General features: G+C 40.7%; 1 protein-coding gene across 2 annotated transcripts in view; it reads right to left on the bottom strand.

Annotated features, from left to right (window-relative positions):
- LOC113406893 (calcium-activated potassium channel subunit alpha-1) overlaps window positions 1–21182 on the bottom strand; it is a 911445-nt gene that overhangs the window by 183609 nt on the left and 706654 nt on the right. For both annotated transcript variants that reach the window (XM_026653744.1, XM_026653746.1), the window contains exons 11-14: window positions 19189–19294; window positions 17646–17728; window positions 15167–15236; window positions 12423–12578 (exon numbers count right to left, since the gene is read on the bottom strand). In XM_026653744.1, coding sequence (XP_026509529.1) covers window positions 12423–12578; window positions 15167–15236; window positions 17646–17728; window positions 19189–19294 — 415 coding nt within the window. The remainder of the gene's footprint in view (window positions 1–12422; window positions 12579–15166; window positions 15237–17645; window positions 17729–19188; window positions 19295–21182) is intronic.

Here is a 21182-nt window from a genome sequence, read left to right as displayed (position 1 = left end):
CTCTAAGGTGCCACAAGTACTCCTGTTCTTTTTGCGGATACAGACTAACACGGCTGCTACTCTGAAACCTGTCATAAAGAAAAAAGACATCTCAGTACTCAGGCATAGTAGTTCAAATTAGGAGAATGAAATTAACTTTATTTTTCATTGGATGCTGGTGATATTAAGAATGAATTAAAACCTATGGCTATATTCCAAGCTTTCCTAGATTTTAAAATGTGCTCTACTTTGTACAGCCTTTTGAACAGGACTTATACTGTACTTTGTGTGTGCATAATTTTTATCCTTGGGGCTTAATACTAACTCAGGATTCAGCAATCTCGTTCTCGTATTGAATCCTTCAAAAGGCACTAATGGAACAGAAGGATTACAGACTTTCTAAGAACTTTCCACTGAGATATCAATTAAAACAAATCATTGTTCTCTTGGTGGGCTGCCAGGTAACCAGTGACTTTACTTCTGGAGATGCAAACAAACAATTGCAAAAAAATAATTTGCATGGTGGATATGGTCCAAATCTCATGCTCCCTGAGAAGTAGGCTGCAAGCAATCAAATAAAATTTCTTCCACAAAGATTGTTTTACCATTCCAAAGCCATGTGAGGCTCTAAAAGGGGATTTCCATTGTATGACATTCCGTCACACACAGAGAGGTCATCTTGCATTTTTCCTAATCCTTTCTCTTTAGTTAGGGTTGGTGAATGATGCTGGACTAGCAGCTCTGGAAACTAGAAGTTTTCTGTCTATGCACAAAACAAATACATCCCAGGTCGGGTAATAAGCAATATCATCTGGTTTCCCCAAAGCATCATGCCAATATGCCCCAGGTGTGACGTATTATAGAAGTAAGATGACCATGCCTTCAAAATCAAAAAGGGCTTTTTTTATGGCAACGTTTTTTAGGTTTTCAAACTATAAAAATGCTCCTCAGTCTGGCTCTTTTCCTTGATCTGCTCAGCCTGAAGAAAGTCAAAGGAACATTGCATTTTGCCTTTTCTATCTGTGTCCCTCTATCCATTGCTTCCTCCTCTTTATGGTTCTGGTTACCATTTTGAGCTGAGAGAAGGAAGAATAGCTATGTATCCTTTCCTCCCCGAGGGACCAGAGCAGGGTTTTTGCACTGACAGACAGGGGTACTGAGTCATTGGACTCAGAATGTAATATTGTTGACTCCGAAGTTTTGACAAAGTTGGGTCTTGAACAATGGTTAGTGTGAAATACACACTCACTAGGTGATGAGAGTGAATCAAGTGTGTATAACTACTAATGTACTAACCACGGTGATTTCCCCATATCCTGTAGACAATCAGCATCTCACTGTGTGAAACCAGACTATAGTAATTACTTCTGTAATCAAATAAATACACTGAATTTAGCCTAACTATAAGTATTAGTGCATTCCCAGTGATGGAAAGAGCTTTGATTTTAAAATTTTAAAAAAGATAAATTAAAATCTTTCAGGTGCAGCCTTCCTGTTATAAAGATAGCATCTCGTTATTGAAAAGAATAACCTAACAGCAGATTTTGGATACTTATATCTTCTATCTCTATACTATGTAGACTACTAAAGTTGAGCCAATGAGAAGAGAATTCATTTCAGAGCAAATGGTTTCAGCAATAAACCTCTGCTTGTTTGCCAAACAATGCATTCCAGCAGAAGGCACAAATCTCTCTCTATTAAGTATTTGGGAGTCCAAAAAGCCAAATTGATACTTTATTCTCATATCAAAGACTGAGTCCCAGGTTTTATCTCCTGTTCATAGTTATCTGTGTGGAGTGTTGACAGTTTGAGAAGTTTGGAATTTAGATAATACCTTGTGTCCTTGATAAAAACTCTCAGAGAGAGTCTCTCTGATGTTCTCTATTGATGACAGAATGGGTGAAGCACATCGGGCAAAAACTTAGTTCTTTGTGGAGATTGGGTAATTTGCTTCAGTAGCTGAGTACTACAAAAGTTATCACCACCCCATGTTAAAAGCAAGGGAAATGCAGGAGAATTCCTATGATGCTCTAAACTAAAAAGCAGAGCACAAGGGGTACATATTACAGTTGCAGTGAGCATTTCAGAGCAAAGCAGATCGTGTTAGATCCCATTATTTATTCTCTTTCCTTCTTGTGTCTATTCCTTTCTCTCAAATGCTATTCCCCTTAATTTGTTCGTTTATTTTCTGCATCATGGGCCAAATTCAGACCTTGACCATATCTTTTTTGGCAAACCATGAACACTTTCCTCCCCTCCCCCCCAATCTAGGGGTTGAGCCCTTTTTGTTTGTTTGTTTTTAAATGAATAAGAAATGCACCGCAAAAACACATGCACACACCTACAAGGACTCAAGCTTCGGAGCATGAGATGATTACTGACTGAGGGTTAGGAAGAAATATCTCATGTTTACAACTGCAAAAGTAGGTGTGTTTTACGGGCTCTAAACTTTCCTTTGAGTCAACTTTTGGGGTTTTTTACCCATGAAAGCTTATGCCCAAATAAATCTGTTAGTCTTTAAGGTGCCACTGGACTCCTCGTTGTTTTTGTGGGTACAGACTAACACAGCTACCCCTCTGATACTTGTATTAGTTAGAAACCCTGCAATGGAATATTTACTCATAATTCTTGTGTATCCTATATTCCTGATCAGCTTACCAGGTGAGATTCAGATGCATCTGAAGAAGTGTGGTTTTTTACCACGAAAGCTTATGCGCAAATAAATCTGTTAGTCTTTAAGGTGCCACCGGACTCCTCATTGTTTTTAACTAATACAGTTACTTTGCATAAAAAGTCAATATTTTCTTAAAGTCACCTCTTGTGGGCTTTTGTGTCTTCAGAGACTCTGAATTCTGTAAAACCAGCTTAGTGCATCCTAGCCAGCCTTCCTGCCTCCTTTCAGAGAGAGGATTCAGTGTATAGATTGGATTAGGAATGACAATCTTTTGTTGGAATTTTAAAATCACACTCTAGAATTTTATAGCAGGGACAGCATTTTCTATTCAGTTCTCTGGGCCAGACTGGGATTGACACTTGAGAGAGATACAAGAAGCTTCTCCTCCCTTGTATGGCTCATTCAAGGGCTGATCACAATAGTGGTCCTTGTGAGTAGGACCTGTTTGCTTTTTGCACCTTCAGGAAACAAATGACCCAACATTGAGCTAGGAAAGAATAGAGGAGAGTATGTATTATGGCCCCAATCCCCTCTTTGACCAGTCCTCAAGTAAGACTAGTTATCTTGACTGCCAGTGCTGAATGTACATCCCCAGTGCACACTGATCAGGCTCAGAAGAGATGGTATCCTAAGGCAAGATCCATTCTGCTGCTTCTCCAGGAGGGAGGCAGCTTCCCACTCTTCCATAACAAGAGCTTTATGCTGATTGTGCAATCTAGCTCAACGTATTTTTAGAGTCATTTCTAAATAGAACCCCATTCATGTCACCCCTATTCACTGTGTTGCCCTAGGGGGAGAAAAGTGGGTATTTGATTTTGGGGACATTTGTTAATTGATGGAATTAGTTGCTATTGTCATTAACTGCCTGGTTTTAGATTGAGCCAAACAGATGTAGTTTGTTCTTGCATGCATTTTCAGATGAGCTAATTTGGCCTTTCTTAAGTGTTCAGAAAGAAAGATTAGTTAGGAAGCTGGGGGGGTTGGGGGGAGGAGAGAAGGGCAGATCTGCACTAGAAATCAAGCTGTCTTTTAATTTTATGTTTTACTTTTTTGTTGGAGAGACTCAAGAGACCACACCAGCATATTTACTCATTACTCAAGAATCTGATAACCTAAGAATTAAACAGAACCTTTTCCCCCAACAAGTTGCTAGCTGCTCTGAGATACAAAATGAGAAAAAACTTGGCACATTCAATGGACAAAAGCTTGAATGGTCTAATTTCTTCCTTTCCAGTCACACACAAAAACAACTGTTTAACCCCTTGAATGCTGCAGATTGATTTGGCTAGTCACATGCTAAAAGCTATCCTGACCTGAGTCCTCTAGGCACAGTTAAAGGCCCAGCCTCACAGATCTGTAGGTGCAAATGCTCCTTAGAAGTCAATGGGAGTTGTATACTTCCACAACGTCTAGCAGCAGAGAATCGCTTTTACCCCATAGTGATGACATAGTATTCTCTTCCATAGCATGTCCAGTGTTTATTGGGCACCTAATCATGTAAGTAAGGACAACATAGTGCAACCAAAAAGGATGGTTCATTAGCATTAACTACAGATGCAACCTGAAGGAGACCTCATGAGATGGATAAATTAGGAGAAGTCTGGCTTATTACCTTTTAAAGATAGTCTACTGGCACTTGTGATAATGCAATTTATGTAAAAGAGTAATTTACAGCCAAAAGAAAAAGTATCAGTTGGCAAAGAATGTGTTTTTGTTGTGCTGAAGCTACAAATGCTCAATCTTTCCATTTCTAACCAGGGCTAACGATGGTATTAAAAGCAACATTAATAGTTACTTAAGAGTGTCAAGGAGGGGTTTCATCATTCCTTTTCCCTTTTTGAATGTGTACTTCCTCCTTCACTCATCTATACACTGTCATATCTAGGGATGATGACAGAATGCACTGCATTGCCCTGTTCCTAGGGTTAATGAGAGTATCACGGCCAGGGCCGGCTCTGGCTTTTTTGCCGCCCCAGGCAAAAAAGCCTCCGGCCCCCCCCACCGGCCCGGGGGGGGGAGGGCGGCCGGAGCCCTGGGGGGAGGGCGGCGAGCCCCGGTGGGGGCTCCTCTCCCCCCCCCCCGGGCGGCGGGGGGGGGGCGCCGGGGGGGGGAGGGCGGCTGGTGGGCTGGTGCCTGGAGCCGGCCCTGATCACGGCTTGAAAGAGCCTGCCCCAAATGAGCTCAAGAAAAGCATTCAGAGGTCACCCTGTCATTTTTTATCATTGCAGCTAAGTAAGTATAACACACTTCAGACAGATACTACAAAGATCCTAGAGACACAAAGAGGGTGCACACAATTAACTGTTTCTGATAAAACAGTTGTTAACTAATTTGAACCAACAAGGAATCATCTATAACTCCCCCCAAACAGTGTCCAAACTGCAGATTTGGTGATACACATTTTCTTCTTTATTATTTGCATTATGGTAGTGCCTACATGCCCCAACTGAGATTGGTGCCCCACTGTGCTGTGCTTTGTATGTACATACATAAGAAGCAGTCTCTGCCCCAAAGAGATTACAATCTAAATAGAAAAAAATAAGTAAAAGGTGATAAAAAGGAAATACCATCATTTTACAGATGGGGAACTGAGAAGAGAAGAGATTATGTGACTTTCCTACATCACAGAGGAAGACGGTTGTATAACCGAGATTTGAACCCAGATCTCCTGAGTTCTAATTAAGTGCCTTAACTACAAGCCCATCTTTCCTCTCCTCTATTACATTACGACTCTGGTTTCCTGGATAATAGTCATACACCTTATCCATCGATTCAATAGCCCATCTGAAGAATAGCTGGAAAGTGACATAGTATGCCCCAGGAGAAGAAATTTAATTTTCCTCTGAATCATTTTTTAAAATAAATGGCAATGTTTCTACCTTCTTCTCTATCCATATATAGATACAATCTTGATATCATCAAACATATTTACATAGTGCTGTCACTTACCAGTGATAAATAGTGACAGTGGGATGAAAAAATGATGCAAGTATCACAAGTATGACCATTAATATTGTTAAAAAAGCCACCCAGCCCCACATTGTGGAGTGTAATTATCAGCAGCTCTGCAGTTTCAACTGATCTATCTTGTTCATAGCACTTACTTCTCAATGTAATGAAATAAATAGTTACATCAAAGAGATCAAGTATACCTGAACTTAATGATCCTATCTAATATCTTCAGTGCTGTGAAGGAATAGGAACCAACAGCAGGGAAGAGACTGAGGATGGAGTTGGTTTGATTTGGGATATTGTGTTGTATTTTGCATTTAATCAAAAAATAAGCCTCTCATAAAGATTAAGAAAGCACCAATCTGAAATTCTTTTATAGCTACAGGGCCAGCTATAATGTCAGCTCAGTCCACCATGATGCAGAAAAGAACACACCTCACTAACACTGCTGAGAATCAGTTCAACCATTTTGAAGAGGAAAAGATGTCTCTCATCCTTTGTCATACACTTGTCCTGAACACATATTGACAATCAATCCTACTTCACAAGGGGAAAAAAATGATATACCAAGTTGCTAATCATTTTAACTATATTAAACATGGAAAATAAATATGATTGATTTGGATTATTGTAGCTTCAAAATAACTTTTAAATATTTATATTTTGTGCTATTAGAATTAGCAAGTTTGGTACCTTTGGCCTAATGTATTTGTTCAATATAAATGACCAAATGTGTGGGATTCTGCTGAGATGCATGAACCTCCTATGATCCAAATAGGTACCCAAAAGATGGAACCTGTGTTTACAAACTAGATGACTAGTAAAAACAACCGGGAATGTTTTTACTATGTGCAATTTTTTCTAAAATAAATGCATGGCCTGGATCTAAGAGGTGCCCAATGTCTCTCAGAATCAGGCCTTTACCTCCTAGTGAGATTATGTTCTAGAACTGCCTGGACGCTCCAGTCAAGTTTCTCAAGCTCCAATCAATTTGTTCTCTACCGTAAGTCACTTTCCTCCTCAAGAGCACCAGTTAATCAATTCACCTCTATCTTTACCCCATATTGGTAAGTACTAAAAAGGCAGGGCATCATGTTTGAACATCCCACAAAATTTCCTTCAATCTAACAGAGCTGGCTGTGTGATTATAGATTTATTATATATTAAGCATGGATATAATGCTGTTTGTTCATCATAAGGAAAAAGGGCAAAAACTGACTAATACGTTGTTTGGCGAAAATAGTTCACATATTTATAGCTGAGACTGAAACTCATCATATTTAGAATCCTGGAAGTAAACTGCCTAGTACTAAGTATTATATAATAACCACTACTTTTTACTCAATTGCATTTGTCTGTGTTAATCAGAGCTAACAAACATCAATAGCAATATAAATTCCATAGTGAGAGCCAAATACTCCTACTAACGGGATCTTTTTTCTAGAATCAGATGTAAATGCTGGATTTTTTTTACAGAACCAGATGTAAAAATGAAACCTGGGTGTGTTGTATCTAACATCAAATGTGTAAATCAAGGTTAGCTCTAACATTGGACAGGATTAAATGTATGTGCATTTTTCATGGTATACGGAAATGATCTGTACGTGCTTATGTGGAGTCTTATACTACACCAAACAACTACTGAAATACTATGATAACCAGATCTCCCCTCAGTTACTGGCAGTAGTGAGACTTGCCCCCATGCAACTAAGAGCAGAATAGGCCCATAGAATTTATTTTAGTCTTAACCACAAAATTTACAATGCAGGGAGGGCATTAGCCAGGTTGCGGGGTGGGGAGGAGAGGAGGTAACATATCGAACAAAAATACACTTGTTAATGTAAATTGGTGGTAATGTATTCAAATGATTAACTGGCTTAGTAACTATATACTTTAGGAGAGGACAACATGACCAAAGAGCATATGTGGCTCTTACTCCCATCTGAGGGCAGTTTCAATGTACTATATTCATAGTTGACTCTCACATCAATTTTCAAAGGCCTGTCTCAATGAATAGATCCTGAACTGATTTAGGCATGTCAGAACACACATATATGGCACTTAGGGAAATACCTTAGGTTATTTTTTCCCTAAGTACTGTACTGGACATATTAGGCATAGCATACAAAAGTTAACTACCATGAGTTTTGTTCATCATTCCCTCATCCTGAGGGTCTCACAGCAAATAAAATGTTGCAACTCAAGCTGGTTTTTGCTAAAATTTTGTACATATTTCTAAGGTCCCCTCCCTACAGTATCTGGATACGTTATATACATTTTGATGTACTTCAGTTCAAGAAAGAGGAACAGATGTCCCCATGCACACAAACTGAAGCCACATCCTTTAGATGAATCCGATCTAAATGGTTTATTTTCTACCATAGATGGCCTGCGACATTCCTCAGCTCAACAGAAGACTCTCCAAAACAAAGGAATCTTGCATCACACCCTAAAGATGACAAGAGTCTGTCGACCTGTCTCAAATTTTGCCAAGAAATTTCTGATGAAATTACTCCAGCATCATCTCCTCAGCCCCACTCAGCTTGGGTTTATGCCTGAGTATAGTAATTGAGACTGCCCTGGTGGTGTTGACTGATGATCTCCTGGTGATGAATGAAGTTTTAGGGCCAGATCCTCGCCCCCACGCCAAGACTGCTTTGTGCTGCTCTGGGGGCAAACAGTAACCTGAAAGCCAGCTTGGGGTTTCCTCTGGAGCAGGTAAGTGCCTGGGTGGCATAGAGCTGGTTATGCCATCTCTACCACACCCAGCTCAGCCCTGACTAGGCTGGGAGGCATGGCTGGGCATCACCAATGCTAGCTGTTCTAAATTGTTCCTCATGACCAAAATGATGCCCAGTGACTCAAGCATCAGGGAGGTACAAAGATGGTTCATAATTTACAGACTCCTATTGAGATCAGCAGCCAAATTCTACTTTGTAAAACAATTGAATCAAATGCATCATGTAGCACAGTGACTTCAATGAGGTTGCATGCTTGTATCCAAGGGCAAAATTTGGCCCTTCGTAATCCCATGGTTTATTTACTTACTTTTAAAAATATTTTTACAATGGTAAACAAATGTTTGTTAATCCAAACCATAAACAGTAATTGCTCTAATTGCTCTATAGAGCAATATTTCAATCTAGTGCTGAGATCATGTATACAATGAACAGGCATATCATTTCATTTTTTTATATAACCCGGAGAATTTTCAACATAATAAAAAGAATGGGCCTATTAAAATGTACCTTACTGTATGGTTTTGATTTGTTTTCTCGTAAATCTTTTTATTGTGCATTTTTTCCTTCTTCCTTGTAAGTATTTACAGAACTATTTCTGTTACAACTGCATGTTATGCAACATTTTTTAACTGATTTTCCCTTGGTTCAATTTAGTGCCAAGAGCAAACTAAAATATTCCATATGAGATTACAGTTATAAAACCAAAAGGAAAATATTAGATTTAAATATAACATTTTGAGGTTTATAAATTTGTTTTATCTTTAATGCTGGGCAGACAGTTTACACAAATCATTTTGCTGCAGACTAAGGTATAACAAGTTAAATGTGTGTGGGATCACCACCAATGAATTTCATTTGTCTTTGACTGACCAAACATTTACAACACATTAAATAACTTTCTAATCAAGTTAGGAAGAATGGGGAACACACCTCAAACTTTTTTTTTTTTAATACAGAAGTTTCAGTAAGATTTTTTGGCAATGTTCTAATATATGTACAAAACTCCACTAATAATGTTTGCCTAAAGAATTTGTAAAGGTCTGACAGTTCTTAAATTAAATGTTCTAGAAAGAGTGCTACTTTGCAATGGAAGGAAAGGGACTCCCAGTTAGCAGCTTATGAATGTATTTCTTCCTTTCCTATATAGCCCTTCCTGACAATCCATATCAGCACAGTCCACTTGCAGTTGCAAAGGCTCTGAGTGTTGTATTGGTTCACAATTTCCATCAATTAATGGTTACTGAGATCAAACAAATTTGTTTGTGTTGGGGGAGAACGTTATTTCAATTAAAAACAGTCAACATCATCTAGGCATTGACAGAGTGGGGATTTTGATTTTAGTTAATATGCATCAATTCTCATGTGTTTGTTTTGCCCCAGATATTAACAAACTCAGAAATCTGAACTCCCTGATAATAACTAAACCCAGTTACCCACATGAATAATCCATTGTTCTTGAGTCGTGATGGCAGAAATTGATGTTAACCAATATTAACTGTTTTCTCTCAAAACACTGATAAAACTATATATTTTTGTTTTAATCCTAAAACACTGCTTATGCAGTATCTAAATAGCCTGCTGATAAGGGCACAGAAATGTTCTCTTTGCCCGTTGGCCTCCCAGAAACTGAATAACAGAAATTATGATCTATCCACTCATTGTACTATGCACAGCAAAATAGTATCTAAGTGCCAGGTACAATAAGAATCAGCAACATTGCTACCTTGGTATAAACCAAATTAGGCAATCTTCCCATGATTATACTATACAACTAGAAACACCTGGTCAGAATCAGCAAGTCTCCATCTGACTCCAATGGAAGTTCAGAATGCTGTAAACCCTCAGTGAAAGTCCTCAGAGCCTTGCAGAATCAGGCCTGTAGGTTGTAGTGGAAATCATAAAGGGTAACCCAGTGTTGATCAGTCAGCCCCATCTCATTAAACTGCTGAAAAGGAGTGTATGAATGGAAGAAATACATTATGAAATGAAGGAAATACAGAATGGGTGGCTTGAAAAGGGACAAGAGACTGGCAGAACAGGTTGCTGGTGTCCCACTGAGCCTTGAAAGAGACATATGCTGATGGCAAGAGGGACAAATTAATGTCAAGATGCACAATTTTTAATTCTGCTTAATTGAAAGATTGTAACTACAAGATCTAGGTGGTACAGTTTCCTCCCAAGCCATGATTTTTACTTGTTGATGCTGTTCCCAATTTTCTCAGTGAAATCTGTTTTAATTTAAAGTAACCTGCATTGGGGTAGTGGTTACTAAGGATACACACATGCCCTTCCTGAGAGAGGCTGACTCACCTCCGACCCTGAGGAATGCAGAAACTGAACAGAGGTGCTGGCCTACACGAGGGGTCAAAAGCAAGGGCACAGAAGGGCCCGTCCCTAGAAAGGTGCCACAAGGAAGCTGGTATATGCCAGTGTGGGTGCAGAGAAAGCTCAACACCTTTGAGTGTGCCAGATTCCGGTTACAAATATTAGCAGCAGAGCAAGGGACAACACAGTGACCCTCGAGTGAACAGCAGTCCTAAAGAATATAATTAAAGGAAGAGACAACCACCTGCTTTGTGTTTGCTACACTTTCTTTTGGGGATAAAAGAAGGGGGGTGGTTAACTTCAGAGCTGCAGCATGCCAATGAACTAGAGAGAGTTCAGCAAAACTGAGCTTGTGAAGACAAAGGAGTTAAAGTTCATGGTTTGATAAAAGAAGCAAAGGGTCTAACTGCACATGTTAAAGTGAGGAGGCCAAGCTTGCTTTCATATAATTTGGCTTCCATATTGAAAAGCTGAATTCTTCTGACCACATATACTTACCTAAGATGGCTTCTCGCACTAGAGTCTGCAGCCCCTGAGGATCTATGATGACTTTCTGGGGGCTTAAAAAAAAAGTTTCTCACAGTAGCCTCAGAAACCCCAGCTTCTATCTCATGCCAAGAGAATAAATATCAGATGGCACTGCACCGAAGGCTCCCAACCACTGGAACGTGCACCCAAACTGGCCACAGTCCTCCTGGCTTTCCCACCTGGTACTCCAGGAAACCCCTGCCCACTTTCATGATGGACTTCAGGAGCCATGGCCCACCTCACATTCCATCATGTCCTGGCCCCTGATCACAAATACAGGATTGGAAACTGGCCAACTTCTATGTCTAGCAAGAATGCCTGAAAACAGAATAAGAGGAAAGGAACACTGAGTAAGGCTATGTCTACATTACAGACCTCACTGCAGCTGCGCCACTGTAAGGTCTCCTGTGTAGCCGCTCTATGCCGATGGGAGAGAGCTCTCCCGCCGGCATAATTAAACCACCCCCAATAAGCAGCAGTAGCTACGTCAGCAGGAGAGTGTCTCCCACCGACACAGTGCTGTCCACACTGGAGCTTTTGTCGGTGAAACTTATGTCATGCTGGAGTGTGTTTTTTCACACCCTGACCGACAAAAGTTTTATCAACAAAAGTGCTAGTGTAGACATGGCCTAACTCAGGTGAGGTCTTAGTCTAGTGAGATGGTACTGTTGCCCCAAAAGGGTGGGAACAACAGCACTACAAGTTTTTGCAAATAAAGCCCTAAGGGGCTCTTTGACTGAGGAGCAATAAATAAAGGAATTATGTTGTAGGAGGTTTCGGCTTAAGTACAAACACATGGTCCATATTTATTCTCACAGTGAGAGGTCCACTAGCCACTTTATGTAAAAGAGCAAAATGATCATTCTTTTTCTCTAGGCGCTTTGTTGCCATATGGGATGCATATAAATCATATTTTTGTTTTAACAGCAGAGGCTTTCCTGATAGATAAACATGTGGTTTATCTAAAAAAGGGATTGAAATGGATTGTGCTTTGAACAATCATTTAATGGCCATAGATGTGCCAAATAAAAATAAAAACATAATTTTTTAAGAACCTGGCCCACTGCCCAATTTATAACAGAATTTGTGTGTGTATGTATGTGTGTGTTTCACTAAACTGGTTAATGTGTCCCTATCTGTTTTGAATTTAAGCTGTGCTCTCTACTCAACCCCGTGCCAAATTGAATCCCAGGCTAACACACTCTAATGAGACAAGACATTACCTTTATGAATGACCTCATAGAGAAGAGGTTGGCTAGCATTGTCGAGAGGCCCGGTGCCAGGCAGCTCTGGGCTATGAAACCCAGCTTGAGCTCAGCAAGACAGATTGCGTCATCCCCTTCTTTCCAATTCCAGCTTGGGATATTTAGCAGATGGGCCTGAAGGAAGAAACACAGGTAAAGGACCCCAAATACTTTCCCTGCATTCTGCTAACACAGGAAATAGCCAAGCAAGTGATAGCTAATCTTTTCCTTTAGTGCTGGACTTCCTTTTCCTGTAGAAGGTAAAAATATAGTTAGGGCAGTGATACTCAGACTTCAGTGAACAACATTACCAACAAGAGCTACAGTAGTGTGAATTAATTGTTTCATAAATTATTCTCACAGGAAAATGACTGACCAAGTATTCTACAATTGGTTAATAACATAGTAAAATCACATAGTGTTTTAATATCACGTGCTGCAAAAAGCCACGTGAGACACATTAAAGAGCCACTTGCAGCTTCCAAGCCTCAGTCTGAGCATCACTGGATTAGGGGCAGGGCTGGCTCTGGCTTTTTTGCTGCCCCAAGCAAAAAAAACCCTGTGGCGCGGCCAGAGCGGGGAAGCGGGGGGGGGGGGGGGGGGGGGGGGGGGGGGGGGGACGGGACCTGCGGCACGGCCAGAGCGGCAAAACAGGAAAAAATTAAAAACCTGCGGGGCGGCCAGAGCCAGGGGGACTCCCTGCACTGCAGATGTGCCCCGGCTAGCGGGTGGGGGGGGAGGGGAGAGAGAAGGGGGGCAGCCAGGGCTTCAGCGGGGCGCTCGCCACGCGGCCCCGACCGCCGCATCGCCTGCCGGGAGGGCTCCGCGCCGCTCCACTCGGCGGGGAGGGAAGGACGCGGGCTGCCCTGCCGGGCTTGCTACAGACCTGGCACTGGCTGGGGGAGATGGAGTGCGCAGCCCGCTCCCAGCAGGGCGCTCCCCTCCTCCGCGCCGCCGCCCCCTACAGGGCGGCCGGATCGGCCAACCAAAAAAAAAAAAAAGCCGCCGTGCCGCCCTAGGATTGGGTGGAATGCTGCCCTGTAGAATCTGCCACCCCAAGCACGAGCTTGCTCGGCTGGTGCCTGGAGCCGGCCCTGACTAGGGGGTTTAAATCAATATTCCTCCAAACCAAAACATTTCCAATAGAGATTTTGTATCAGGAACTTCTCCACTTTCACACCTTTCAGTTTAAAATCTCCCAGCATCCCTCAAGATCTCGTATTATGGTGACCTTCTGTCAACTGGATGGGAGGCTTTGTAAGGCCCATCAACAAAGCTGAAGTTGTTACATAGTGCTATGAAGTTTTCATTGCACCCAGGTCTGTGTATACACCCTCTTAAGCAATCTCAGCTACTCCCTGACAAATAAACACACATAAATCCCAGAAATCAACCACAGGTTTTTAATCTAGCCCAGCTCTCGAACAGTATGATATAACCTGTACTTTTCTGGTTTCTCCCACCCTCAGAATCAAATAAGCACAAAGCCTGGTGTAAGGAGTCTCTTCTCTCAGGCTTTTGATTATGGGACTAGTGCACAGTGAAATAGTGGACAAAAACGATCAGCCAGGTACCTATATGGGTACTTCCATATATAATTGATTTCATATCAAATTTTCCTTGGAAAAACCACAAGAAAAACATGTTTTGCCAAACTCAAAGTAATTTAAAGAAACTCAAAATTTTATAGAACATTCTAGAGGTTTTTGTGAAATGCAAAACTCTAGTGGTCACTTTTATCCTTCTGTCTCTCACACACGTATGCATGCACATGAACACAAACAGAGTCCTTCATGCTTTCCTCCTCCTGATAATCTGATTAACACCATTCATCATTTTTTCTTCATTTCCTCATTAATTTTCATTAGAAATATAAAGAGAAAATGTGTTTTTAATACAACATGTTTCCCGTTGAGGGTGTTTAAAATACAGAAATAGCATGATTCTGTTCCACAAAAGAAGGTTGACCAAATTCTGTATGTTAGCTGTCCTCCACTCACATATGTGCAGGAGACAACCCAGGCAGTAAAAATCACGCTGTGTAAAACCAGGTGGATCCTGAGCAGGCCTAAACTTCTTTAGCTATGGTTATAAAGAGACAAGGTGGGTGATGTAATATATCTTTTACTGTACTAACTTCTGCTGGTGAGAGAGACAAGCTTTTGAGCCACACAGAGCTCTTCTTCAGGTCTGGGAAACTTAATCAGTGTCACAAATAAGTACAACATAGAACAGATTGTTTAGCTTAGAAGTTAACATATATTTCATGAGACCATTCAAGGTGAAATGAAGGTGCGAACCCCTTTGGAAATCTTAAACATAGTCTGCAGATCCCAGGGTTCCACAGACTGCAGGTTGAAAACCACTGTTCTACAGTAATCCCATACACTCTCCTATCTGTATAGGTAATACAAGCATCATACATGGTTTAGTGAATCAAGTTGGGCCTTATTTCACAGGAGATGTGTGCTTACAAGCCCAACTGAAATCGATGGGAGCTGTGGAAGCTCAGCACCCCAGGGTAACAAACATCCTAGGGTTCTGATAAGGTCCCTGGCATATGTAAATACAACAGAATTAACTCTTTAGTGGATTCCATGACAACTCGTATTCACATGTTCCTACTGAGAAAGAAAAATGCTTCCCATTTAGGCAGCTAAAATAAGTGGGTGTGGGAGACTGCGGTAGCTCTGAAGAGCGAGACCCCTTGGTCTTCTCATTACCTTGTTATGATACTGCAGCATCTGAGTGATAATTCTTATCTTCGGATGGTAATTCTTTATGGAAATTACTCTTTAAAAAAAGAAGAAAGAAAGAAAAAATTAACATTTTAGCTGGTGGACATCTTGGACATTCTACCATTTTTCCTATAGACCCAGGCTTGTGGACCTGGTGTTTCTGAGCCTCTGTTTGAGCATCCACACTGCACTGTAAACCTGGGTTTACAATTTCTGGACCTGGGTCTCACAGCCATGCTAACACTGCACTACACACGGCAGTACATAGACCTTCTGACTCAGACCTGCGGCTTGACCAGCATCCATACTGCAAAATGATAGGGCTTGGACCCATTCCACAGCTGGACTTGGGCTCTGATCTACCCCTCCATCAGGGTTCTAAGAACCTGGGTCCTCAATGTTTGCTGACTCAAGTCAGACTGATCTGTGTGTGTGAAAGGGGGACTTGGGCTCCAACCTGAGTCAGAGCCCAGGTTTAGTGTGCAGAGTACACAGACCTTCTGAGAGCAACAGCTTATTACAATAGTGTGCTGCCAGAAGTTGCATTGCAAGCATAAGGGGAAAACTTGCGTTGCTGACTTATTCCCAATATTAGAGAATAAAGCTGTCCAATAAAGTTGTTTGAATCTCTTTTTGTAGGGAGGAGAATTGAAGAGCAAAGAGAAGAGTGTGATGCTCCCCTCCCCCTATTAATGTCCCATTTCCCACTGTTTAATTAATTCAGTTTTATTGAATCAAATTCATTTATTGTGAGATCACATAAGATAATTCTATTCCCAATAACACTTTTACATTTTATTACATTAAAACATATTGAATCCATTTAAGAACACACTAATCTGCATCTGGAATACTCTTTAATCTATGTATTGCAATTAAAATCAAACTAGGGTTTTTCCCAACACATCCCAAATGTTGTTTTGGAAAATGAAATGAGCTTACTTAAACCCTGCTCCTTCCACAGGCATCTCACACTCTAGGCATACTGGGCTTTTTCCAGTGAAGTTTCTTTTTTTTTTAATTGTATTCCTGTATCTACCTTCAACTCATAGAATGCAAGCATCTAACAGGCCAAAAAAAGTGGTTTATAACACTGGCCAATTCATTGTATAAGCTAATTTTTAGTGGATCTTTTACATTTTAATTTTAAAAAGGGCAGACTGGTCTCCTTAAAACTAAGGCTGTATGAGCAAAATACAAATAATGGAGGACTCAACCTTATTTTAAACTTACTTTTGCCATTTCCTTATTTCTCCCCTACTATATGAGACTAACAATGGCATCTTTTCTCCTTAGGTTTTAGAAAAGCAGGTGATATTTGTTAATGGGGCTGGAGAACAGTAACCAGTGACCCTGCTATGTAAATACTGTTTATACCCATAGAATTATAGACTATCAGGGCTGGAAGGGACCTCAGGAGATCATCTAGTCCAACCTGCTGCTCAAAGCAGGACCAATCCCCAGACAGATTTTTGACCCAGATCCCTAAATGACCCCCTCAAAAATTGAACTCACAACCCTGGGTTTAGCAGGCCAATGCTCAAACCACTGAGCTATCCCGCCCCCCTATGGCATAGAGGTACAGGGCATTCTACCTCTGTTGCTTGGGAGAGCCAACACCATTAATATGGTCTTTCAGCTCCATTCTTCTAAAAGATGGGACAAACAAAGAAAAAAAAAGAGGGGAACTTCAGACCCCCATTGAATATAGAGATTCTTTTTAGAATACAGCAATGAACACAACTACCTGCTCCATAAAACTGGAATCCTGAAGGTGCTCCCTCAACACCCCCCGCCCAAAAAAAAACCTAAATAAAAAAGCCCCACCATGTGAAACCAAATCCTGTATGCTATCGTTCCCCTTACTGATCAGAGAGGAATGCACAGGAACTCATACCAAGAAAAATTGGACTTTCCTTGCAAGGACACCAATAATGATATTTGTTGAAGGAAAGACTGCAAGTAGGAAGAGACAATCTGTATATTGGATTCTGAACTAAAATATGTTTGATCCCAATGCACAGGATAATGTGTTTGGGACACTAAGGTCCCTATGATGCTGGCAACGTGTAGAAAGTACAGGGCACACAAAGGCAGTTTTAATGTGAGCATCCGTTTTATCCTCATTCTCCAGATTAAAATTTGCGAGGCCACATAAGTTGTACTGGCTGCAAAAAGATCTGTAGCTGACCTACGCTGGTTACCTGGGCTAGCACTTCCTCCTTTCATCATTTTACCCTCATGGACACACTATACCCAAGCCAGCCCTTCCATCTTATACTTCTTCCATCTCCACACTATTGAGGCAATCCTGTGCATTCCGCCAGTTTAATTCCCTGTCTCTGGAAGCAATTCTGTGAGAAGTTTTCAACTGTAACAGATGTGGGTATGGTCCACCTAGACACCAGCAATTTGCTAGTCAGAAACGAGAATGACAACCATATTCAAAAACTCTTCAGGTTACCTCATAATATTGGAGGCATCTTCAGCATCTGGGTCAGCGCAGTATTTATTGGCAAGGATTAGGCATGCATCTGCTGACTCTATCTGAGACACCGAAAAAATAAGTAGAATAATAAATAAACATAAATAGAAACCTTTGTTTCCAACTTCTTCTCACAGCCACCAGCCGCTAAGAAATCAGCTTCTTCCTCCAGAAGCAAGAACAACAGTTTATAGCTTTTGCTAAGTATAAATGTAGATTCTGACTCTTTACGATATCAGTGCCAATACTTACATGGAGCTGATCACTTTAACTTCTCAAAACACTTTCCAAACATTAAACATTACAGTGCTCATTGTAGGTAAGTACTTTAGTTATTACTAACTACTACCGATTACTAATGTTATTTCAGAGATACCAAAAATGAAGCACCAACAGGTTAAATGCCAAAGTTTTAAAACTCCATGTTGCAGGTCAGGCTCCTAAACCCATAGGGACAGGAACTGTCTTTCTGTTGTTTGTACAGTGACTATTACAACAGGGCCAGAGCTGCTGTTTGGGTCCTTGGGCAATAACATAATAAAAATACATCTCTACCCCGGTATAACGCGACCCGATATAACACGAATTTGGATATAACGCAGTAAAGCAGCACTCTGGGGGGGCGGGGCTGCGCACTCTGGCGGATCAAAGCAAGTTCAATATAACGCGGTTTCACCTATAACGCAGTAAGATTTTTTGGCTCCCGAGGACAGTGTTATATCAGGGTAGAGGTGTAATAATAGATAACTGATTTTAGGGGCAAAGTTAATCTACTTGCAAAACTTACAATCATCAATCTTAGTCTAGTTAGCATAAAGCAGCAGATTTAAAATATAACAAAATGACTTTTTTTCAGTACATTTGGGCAAATCCCACACAGTAAAGCAGGGGATGGAAGAGAGAAGATAACAAGACTGAATTTTATAGCCATTACAAGGACATCATTTTATGCTGCTGATTAGAGCTCAGCTCAGTGTATGTTGTGTAAAAATGGACTGAACAGCTTTTGTAGCCAGAACAGGCAAAAATCCTAATTTCTGCTCACTAGAACAGTTTAACATTAGGCAAAGATCTTTATGATTTAAGAAGCTTGTTCACGTCCCATTAGAAAGACATGAAATGGGGTAATGCTGCATATAAGTTTGGTATCTTTTACTCTTCTGAGCTTCAGGGTTTGCTTTAAGAGGATAGAATTATTTAGCATGGAGTACGGTACTTTAACCAATACAGCCATCTTATTATAGTTAGCAAATATCTCAAATTGTATTTACTTTTTCAGGACACCTGACAATAGAAAAATGGTGAAAAAATGTTTTCTAATTGTCCCTATGCAAGCGTGCCAATAATGTTTATAACATCAAGTTCTAAAATGTTAAACATTAATATTAACAACCATAGGACCTCTCCTATTAAAGTCAACTAAAACATCCCCATTAACTTCAGTGGACGTTGGATCGGAGCTAGAAACTGCTTATTTAAGAGAAGACAGCTAGTAGAAATAAAGAATGAACAGAATCATTACCTTTACTCTTGCCAGGTCATGCGGATTGAGAACTGAACCCTGATAAAATTCCACCTGAGTGAAATGTCGTTTAAAAAGAGCTTCCAGCTCAAGGTTAGGGGAGATACTGCATTGGGGGGAAAACAAACAAGAAATCAATTTGCACAACGTTTCTGTCCCGCTCTTGTATTCATTTTTAAACTGTTTGAAATTCCATCGATACTTTTCTTGTGGGGTGAAAACAGTGGGCCTCACCTACTGTTAGCAAAGCTCCATTCCTTTCACTTACATGTGAATGTGGTCTACCAAACGGAGGTAAGAGCAGCTTCCCTGAATGTTGCAGCTGTCAGGGTTACAGGGTTAGCTGTTTTCTCTTATCTTGTGCTTTGCTCCTGCTTTTAAGAGTAAATAATACTTTGGTTTGAGAAAGCTGTCCAGTGGCCTGCATTAACCACTGGTCAGAAGCTCCCAAAGGGAAGACTCACAGATGCCTAACCTGGTCAAGCCTGCTGAGTAATCACAGTTGGCATGTAGGGTAATGTAGGTCATGGACCGTCTAAGAGAGGAAGAATTGGAGAACTCCACCAAGGACAGACAAAGGCATGAGGCCTAACATCTGAAGGGAGTGCACTGAGAGAGACCAGAGAAGGGGACAGAGGTGCAGCTAGTCATGGAACCGTGACAGCAACTCCCATCAATTCAAACACAGTGAGGTGCTTTACACTCTTTGATGTGTAACTATTCTGTCTCATTGACATAGATGCAGTATCCATACTGCTTGGCACAGCTTTGATCTAGGAATCATAAATAACAGCACAGAAAAGGTCCGTATTGGCAGCTAGCATTATTTATTAACTCTACTGCTCCCAGGTTAATTAAGAAACACAAACAAACCTAGAAAATAGGAACAAAATTGTCCATCAAAGATGTGCTCTTAGCAACATCAATTCATACATACAAGAGCAATACTGAGCCCTAAAATCTCCTCAGCTTCGTTAGGAATTTGTCCCTGTCAGCACGTGAATTGAAGACCAAAGGATGCAAAAGCAGCAGCTTATTATTTGAGTGAAAGGAAAATCTGCCTAGTGTATGGGCTGCTCACTCAGACCAGACCACACAGTTATCTACCTGCACTTTGATGTAATTCCAGTCATACAGTCAGACTGTATAATTCATACAGTAGGTTAACAGCTACCAAGAGGACCTGATAATACCTCTAGATTGTATTAACTGTTACTAAGTGCATTCATTATAATTTTGTCATGTCATTTTTGACCAGCGGTCATTTTCACATAAGCAGGTAGTCAAATGAAAAGTAATCCATTATAAAAATGTGGCCCACACCTACCTAGCTCTCTTAGTAACAAAGCAAGCATTTACTTGCCAGGTAAACAGCATCAATAAAATAAAAAAAATGTTTACTTGCAGTTGTGTATGCTTTTACTGCAAATGCATGCTCAAATAAGTAGTAACTGCTTAGCCACCCATCCTGTGCACGGGCAGTTACCAGAGTTCTATAAACTATTGTTGAAAGTGCATATGCAATTGTGCGTGCAAGTTTGTCACACCTTTTTTTTGTGCTGGAACCTCCAGATTCCCTTTGGAAATTAAGTTCCACTACCCTAATAAAACATGAGCGGTTACCAGGGGATATCAACTGTATCCATTACTCCAATTGAATGGCAATATTATAAAATCAGCCAGGTAGCAACTCTATGCATTTTCAACTTCCTTTATCCAATCATCACAAATGATTCTTAACCGTTTAATCATTTTGTTTGACAGGAAGGAAAGTGCATTGCTTGCTGTTAAGTGCATTAATATCACTCATTCAAAAACAGCTCGTGGCACTTAGAAATGCATGCTGCTCCTGATAGGAAAAGACAGTTAACACCATATTTCTCTCAAGCAAATAGCTATTTCTAATAGGCTCTCCCTAAGACATGCCAATTTGATGTTGAATTATGTGTAATGGGATGCTAGTGACAAACAGCAACTACCTTTAAGCAAAATTG

This window comes from Terrapene carolina, unplaced genomic scaffold, assembly GCF_002925995.2.
Source record: "Terrapene carolina triunguis isolate 2854851 unplaced genomic scaffold, T_m_triunguis-2.0 Scaffold148, whole genome shotgun sequence".
Lineage (NCBI taxonomy): Eukaryota > Metazoa > Chordata > Testudines > Emydidae > Terrapene > Terrapene triunguis.
The sequence above is the reverse complement of the archived record's forward strand: the minus strand, read 5'-3'. Positions and strand labels throughout refer to the sequence as shown.